At 39.0% G+C, this 7,437-nt stretch overlaps 1 protein-coding gene across 2 annotated transcripts; it reads left to right on the top strand.

The window, feature by feature from the left end:
* Positions 1 to 393: 393 nt before the first annotated feature.
* On the top strand, positions 394 to 7,156 carry LOC127792501 (glutamate receptor 3.7-like). 2 transcript variants are annotated; one of them, XM_052323007.1, is made up of 6 exons: positions 394 to 1,116; positions 2,964 to 4,309; positions 4,643 to 4,920; positions 5,104 to 5,135; positions 5,695 to 6,101; positions 6,346 to 7,156. In XM_052323007.1, the coding sequence occupies exons 1-6, from the start codon at positions 870 to 872 to the stop codon at positions 6,772 to 6,774; spliced, it is 2,739 nt and encodes a 912-aa protein (XP_052178967.1). In that variant the 5' UTR covers positions 394 to 869; the 3' UTR covers positions 6,775 to 7,156. The 2 variants fall into 2 exon arrangements, with proteins under 2 accessions (XP_052178967.1, XP_052178968.1); XM_052323008.1 differs by having other exon boundaries at positions 931 to 1,116; positions 2,972 to 4,309.
* The last annotated feature ends 281 nt before the right edge of the window (positions 7,157 to 7,437 follow it).

Raw genomic sequence — 7,437 nt, 5'->3', positions numbered from 1 at the left:
CGGTTTTGTGTATAATCGGTTCAGTTTTTTTGATTTTTTTGTGTATAATCGGTTCGGTTTTTCGGTTCGATTAACTTAAATTTAGTGTCGGTTTGTTCGGGTTCGGTTAAATCGGTTAGTATAGTATTTCGGTTCGGTTCGGTTCGATTTTACACTTTAAAACGGTTCGATACGATTCGTTAAAAAATAGCCGATTCGGTTCGGTTAAACCGAATGATCACCCCTATTCAAAAGTCCAAAATGCCAAAATGCCACGATTTATGGGTGCCATTGATATCTTTATTTTCAGAAGAAGAGTAAAACCAATGATTGGGGTAGCTGCCTTACAATGCAATGACAGTGAAAGATGCTGTATATGACCCCATGAAACGCAGATGTGTCTCATCGCAGTGAAACTACTTCTGAACTCTCTCTCTCTCTCTCTCTCTCTCTCTCTCTCTCTCTATGTTTCAGCTCATACAATTTACTTGCGTTTTGATTTTCTTGTCTCTCTCTCCCTCTCTCTCTCAAGATGATAATCTGATTTTTTTTTTTTTCTATGGAAATGGCTTCAATGAAACGGCAACCCATTAGTGCTCGAATTTCTCCACGTTGTTGTATCCTTTTCCCTGCATTAATTTCCTCGCCCAGGACAGAAAACTTTCGTCCCCATCATGCTGTTCTGGCTGCTTGACTTTTCATCGCACTCTCACACTGTTCCTCTTCGGCGACGGCAATGTTTTCCTGGAAAATCCCCAACCCACAGATGAAACCCGCCATTCTCTCTGGTTCTCAAATACTCTCCCTGCTCTGTATATTTTGTGGGTAAGATCAAAAGCCCTACAGAAAAGACAAGCTTTGGATGTGTTTTCTCTGTTTCAGGCTCGACCATGAAGATCACGCCACTTTCCCTTTTGGTGCTGATCCTTCTTGGTCACTCCGTGTGCTGTCAAAGGCCTGCAGTTGTAAATGTCGGCGCGATTTTCAGTTTCGATACTGTGATTGGGAGAGTTGCCAAGGCGGCCATGGAAGCCGCGGCCTCTAATATCAACGAGGAGCCGAGCATTCTCAATGGTACTAAGCTCAATCTGATCGTGGAGGATGCAAATTGCAGCGTTTTCATGGGGGCAATTAGAGGTAGCTTCATTTTTCTTTGTGAACTCGCATCCACTGTCATTGGGGTGTGCATTTGGTGAACTCACTAAACACATCTATTCACCTGGAAATCATGCACACCAAGTATGTATACAGATATCTGTGTGGGTTCGGCCCTAGAGAAGTTTGAATTCAGTGATAAAAGATATCATTATTGCCTGTTACAACCAGACCAACTCGGGGGTTCTTTGTGAATCACCTTTCATCACGTATTATTTTTCATTTTTTTCAACTCTGGAGAAATTTGTCTACTAAAATCATGGGTGTGGTTCCGTTGGTTTTCACTGTAAAAGCACATGTTTTGCATTGTTCAGAATTGTGGAGAAGTCGTGAGGAAAGTGAAGAATTAGATTGCTTGCTGGAGTTTCTTTTCTGATATTTGTGTGAATAAAATCGGTGATAGTAAGGAGCTGGCTTACATAATTAAATTAAAGTTTGTTGATTTTTATTTTGTCTCCTTGTGTATCATCTTAAAGGTTGGTTATCAGGAGTGCTTGAGTCCTAGTGACCATGGTTAGATGGTATTATTTTATAATACTTCCCAAATTAAAATCCAGTGCAGTTCACATACATAACCAAAGATCTTAAATTCATGTAGTCGATCTCGCTAGTGGAATTAGCACGTTGTCTTTGATTTTATGAATTAAACTTTGACCTCTTAGGAGGTTAGTGTTTTCTTGTTGAACATATTCTATGATGGTGAATGAGGTTTGTATGAGATTGTATCCATATACATGAGGGTAGCTTGCAGCAGTAAACCAACCACCCTTTGTATATTTGTCAACAAAGTAAATCCCCCTGACGTTAAGTGATCCGCAATGTTCAAGATGAAACCAACTACCCCACTTTAACGACAGGAGAGAGGAAAATCCCGAATCCATCCATCATTAGATCTTCCATTGACAGAAAAGTTTATCAATTTGCTTTCTTTCTCCACCAAGGCAAAATCCAAATCTTGAAACGATTTTCCAGAAAGTTAGGAAAACTGTGGCAAGTGTAACACCAATTATGGTTATAGCATTATTGGATTAGCTGCTCATTGGGAAGCATATTTCACTCCTTTAACATCCAAGAAATGTTCACTCGTGTAATCTATTGCTATCAAAGATCCTGAAATTGCGTCAGGCAATAGATTTTGGATTTTGACTGAACCTCAATATGTATATCCTGAAAGGGGTTGATGAAGCTACTTTGTTATCATAAATAACGCGTCCACAAATGATATGGAATATAAGAAGTAAAATTTCTTATAATCCTGGTCTTAGCATCAGGTTGTCTTCATTAACCTCAAGTAAAATTTCCTATATTTATTTTTTAAGAAAAAAACTTCTGATTTTCTGTCTGGTTGTGATGGATGATTGTGTAAAATTTCCTAATGTTGAAAGCTTCCTCCAATCTAAGGCATCGCTAATGAACGAAATTCCCAGCTGCCTCACCATTTTTTCTCATTACAAAAAGATAGGTGCTTCAACCATTTTCTAATACATACTTCCACGTAATTAAGGCTTTGCTAACGACATAACAATGGATGCTTTCTATTTCAGCTTCATCCGTGCTACCTTTTATGGTTACCAAAACCAGTGCCAAGCTAAAAGAAACCAGTACAGAACACTGTTATCTCTTAAGTTCATTGAGACACCCAAAGCAATGAACCAGTTATATTGATGAAAATCTAATTCTGCATCAATTTTTCTTTGGCCAAACCAATTTCATTTTTGGCTTATATGCTTAATCTGTTCACTTTGCAAGTCTGAAATATGTGCCTGGGTGCTGGATTTTTGTTTCTCATATCCACAACTTCAATTACCTTATTGTCTTTTCTTTTTCAGCATTGCAGGTGATTGGGAGAGAAGTAGTGGCAATAATTGGCCCACAGTCTTCTTCCATAGCTCATGTGATTTCTGAGATTGCCAACAATCTGCAACTCCCTCTTGTCTCTTATGCTGCCTCTGATCCCACTCTGTCAGCCTTCCAGTTCCCCTACTTTTTCCGAACTATACAAAGCGATTCCTACCAAATGGCAGCCATGGCCGATTTGATTCACTTTTATGAGTGGAAAGAGGTCATTGCCATCTATGTGGATAATGAGTACGGAAGGAATGGAATTTCTGCATTAGGTCATGAGCTTGGGAAGAAAATGTTAAAAATTTCCTTCAAATTTCCGTTGCCTACTGATTATGATACCGACAGTATAACAGGTGTGCTGAATAAATTGAAATTGCTTGGAACCCGTGTTTATGTTGTCCATGTCAATCCAGACCCAAAATTGAGAATCTTTAACATTGCCCAAAAATTTCACATGATGGCTAGAAACTATGTGTGGCTTGCAACGGATTGGCTTTCTGCTACACTAGATACACTCTCCCGAGAGAATCAAACTTCATTGACAATCCTTGAAGGTGTAGTTGGGTTCCGTCAACATGTTCCACAAACCACCCAGGAAAAGGCCTTTGTGTCTCGATGGAGAAAGATGCAGCAGGATGGGAAAGTAAATTCTGAATTGAATGTTTATGGACTTTACGCATATGATACAGTATGGGCAGTTGCGTATGCAATTGATAAATTTCTGAATGAGCACAACAACATAAGATTTTCTTTGAGTAGCAAGCTACAAGATGCAAAGGGATCTAATATACAGCTTGGAAATCTCAAAGTTTTTGATGACGGCAAACTTCTAGTCAATATATTACAGGACACGAGCTTCGCAGGTTTGACAGGCCAATTTCAATTCAATCCCGATCGGAACCTTGTGAGCAGCGCTTATGATGTTATTAACATTGCGCGGATGGCAATTCGTACCGTAGGTTATTGGTCCAATTATTCAGGTCTCTCTATTTCTCCACCTGAAACTTTTAAAGGAGAAGAAATTACCAAATCCTCTTTAGATTGGAAACTTGAAAGTGTTACATGGCCTGGCGGGATAACAGAAAGGCCACGTGGATGGGTGGTTTCAGACAATGGAAGGCCGTTTAGAATTGCGGCGCCAAATAGAGCCAGTTTCGTTGAATTTGTGACAGAGATACACGGCAGCCACAGCATGCATGGTTACTGCATTGATGTGTTTAATGAAGCCCGAAAGCTAATTCCATATGATATCCCTTACAGATTTGAGCCATTTGGGGATGGTCGGCGCAATCCTGATTATAACGAACTTGTGAGGAAGGTTGCAGATGATGTAAGTAAAACCTGCTGGTTTCCGTTAACAAAAAACATATTTGGGTTAAGAGTAAGACAGTCAAACAACGGATGATCTATGTCACTGTTACCTTTTGGTTTTATCTTGTAATTTTTTTGTCTGGTCAGATACGTAAACCAAATGTTAGGGATATACCTTATGTTTTAGAGGATAAATAACATACTTCTGCTAGATTCTAATTGAAGTGAACTTGTCAGGTCCAAAGGCTTTAACTCTATTGCTGTCTTTTTCTTTTTAGTTAGAACTCTTTTACTGTTATTGGGCCGATTTTGTTATTGGTTTTTGTGCCCTCATTATAATTTAGAATATCAGGTGTTTGATGCGGCTGTTGGAGACATTACAATTGTGATGAACCGCACAAGGATTGTTGATTTTACCCAGCCTTTTATGGCCACTGGTCTAGTCATAGTGGCTCCCGTCAGCAGCTCAAAGTCAGGCGCTTGGGTGTTTCTCAAACCATTCACAGTAGAGATGTGGTCTGTCACTGCAGCTGCCTTTGTGGTTATTGCAGTGGTTATCTGGATTCTTGAGCATCGTGTTAACGATGATTTCCGGGGTTCTCCTAGGAGGCAGCTCATAACAATGTTCATGTAAGCATCATTGAAATTTGAAAGCTCATTTCTGTTTCCATATTGTTTCTATTAAAATGTCTACATTTAGGGGTGCTACAACCATCAACTGTACTTCTGATTATGTTTAATACTTGAGCTCAGTCCCTATAGACAACATGTCACCCGTGAATAACTTGATTGCCCTGCATTCTATTTGTGCAGGTTCAGCTTCTCAACTCTATTCAAGGCAAATCGTAAGATCATATTTTCACTTCTTTCCTGATTACTTGCTTTTTATCTGCTATATCTGAACAAAAATAAAAAGAAGCGTGCACTTACAATAATGAGCAAAGATTAGTTGAGCTTAAGGAAACCTTTCTTTTCCTTTGTCTTTGTTCCTGAAGCATTTTATTGAGCTTAAAGCAAAGTTTTCCCAGCATTAGGAAAAGCACTTAGTTATCTAACTTTTTTAGCAATGAAAATTAAATTTCAACTCAAATTGATCGCTGCAGTTCCTGTTGAAACCTCTCGTGATCGTTTCTCCACCACACCAGAATTTGTTAAGCCGAGAAATCTTTCGTCAAGAAAATTTTATCTTGTGATAACTGCTTCGGTTTTTCACATTTGCTTTCTGTATTTATGATCTTCCTGCATACTCTTCACTAAAATTTCTCATTCCTTTGAATAAAAATTTTAGATTCCCTAAACGATTAATCAAGTAACAGATGTTTGCTTATTGTCCTGTCACCATTAGGATCTATGGCATTTCAGACCAAAATCTAAGCAGTTTCTTTTACTAACTTGATTTCACAGAAGAACAGACGGTAAGCACACTTGGAAGGATGGTAATGGTGGTCTGGCTTTTCCTTTTGTTGGTGATCACATCAAGTTACACAGCAAGCCTGACTTCAATCCTTACAGTCCAGCGGCTTTCATCATCCATCACAGGAATTGACAGCCTAATTGCCGGAAGCTGGCCTATTGGCTATCAAGTGGGCTCATTTGCTTATAGCTATTTAACAGAGAGTCTTAACATACATGGATCCAGACTCATTTCTCTTGGCTCCCCTGGAGAATACGAGAAAGCACTTCGGCTGGGACCAAGCAGAGGAGGAGTGGCAGCTATTGTGGATGAACTTCCATATGTCGAATTATTTCTGTCAAATCAGACGGATTATGGTATTGTCGGGCAGCCATTCACAAAGAGTGGGTGGGGATTTGTAAGTATTCTCGTTTGTAATTAGATTAAGCAGATGCACATTTACATGAATTCTTTCACACAATTAACTATCCGAAGTCGCTTTGTGGAGCATTTAGTTTAGATTATACGCCATTCATTCATCGGTAAACAAATGTACATTGCATTACATCAACTAATTGATGTTCGTCGTTGAGGTTCTCTCCTTATGTTTAAAAGGCGAAAAAGAACAGATTTCATGGCTTCCTGTAATGCAATATAACCAGGTTTTTCAGAAAGACTCTCCGCTAGCTGTTGACATGTCCACGACGGTCCTCAAGCTTGCTGAGACCGGAAAACTTCAGGAGCTACACGAGAAGTGGTTCTGCAAGCATGGTTGTGCATCGGAGAAGGGAAGAAGGCCTGATCGCAATGAGCTCCACTTCAGCAGCTTCCGGGCTCTTTTCCTTCTATGTGGTGGCTTCACTCTTGCTGCCCTGCTAGTGTTTCTCATCCGAACTGTTCGCCAGTACATGCGATACATCAGGAAGCAGATGGGGCCCTCTACCCCCTCGTCCTCTGCGCGATCAAGTGCCCGCTTTTCAGTTGTCGTTCATAATTTCTTCGAGTTCATTGACGAGAAGGAAGAAGCCATCAAGAAGATATTTACTCAACGCGACGATGTTCAACCTCAGACAAGTGGATCAGGAATTTGAAGGCACTCACAAAGAATGTCCAATCGCGGTTAATGCATCTAGAACTCTAGTTTCTGTTCTATAGATTGACAACATTACTTCATTAATTACCAAATGTAGTGTGTGTGTATAGCATGTTGATATCTTTTTGTGAAGATGTATGTATATGCAATTCTCTCAGTCAAGGTTTGCATCTTCGCTTGTAGTTCTGATAGATGTTTTTATCAATTGTAAAAATGCTTTAGCGGGAATTTGTTTCATCAGGGATGCAGTCCTCTAACGTATGGTAGAGTGAAGACTGTTGGGAAAGTAATGTGGGGAAATTGTGTAGTGTGATTGAAGGTTTGTATAAAGGAATCACTATCATTTTGTGATAATTAGAATACAAAATTTTTATTAATCAGTGATTGGGTTTGTTAATTTGACTGTGATTATGATGTTATCAAATTCGATTTTAATTTGAATTTATCTCATCTAAAAGAATATACTCATGAATCATCTTTTGATTAGGATATAATTTTTTATGTACATTCATATATGATTTTAGCTCTATAAATAGGTGCTCAGGCTACGTGGTATCGGTGTGCCAATATCACTTTTACACTAGTAATTACTTACTTAATAATATTTTGTTCTTTCTGTTTGTGAATTTTTCCTATTTGAGTTTTCCATATAAAATTCTGT

This window comes from Diospyros lotus, chromosome 15 (assembly GCF_014633365.1).
Source record: "Diospyros lotus cultivar Yz01 chromosome 15, ASM1463336v1, whole genome shotgun sequence".
NCBI lineage: Eukaryota > Viridiplantae > Streptophyta > Magnoliopsida > Ericales > Ebenaceae > Diospyros > Diospyros lotus.
Note: the sequence above shows the minus strand (reverse complement) of the source record. Positions and strands in the feature narration are given on the sequence as shown.

Bases quoted from the DNA above. Each gene is read 5' to 3' on its own strand.
- LOC127792501 (XM_052323007.1), top strand. From the start codon at position 870: ATGAAGATCACGCCACTTTCCCTTTTGGTGCTGATCCTTCTTGGTCAC. The intron at 4,921-5,103 runs GTAAGCATCATT...CTATTTGTGCAG, and splicing joins CAGCTCATAACAATGTTCAT to GTTCAGCTTCTCAACTCTAT. The intron at 6,102-6,345 runs GTAAGTATTCTC...CAATATAACCAG, and splicing joins CAAAGAGTGGGTGGGGATTT to GTTTTTCAGAAAGACTCTCC.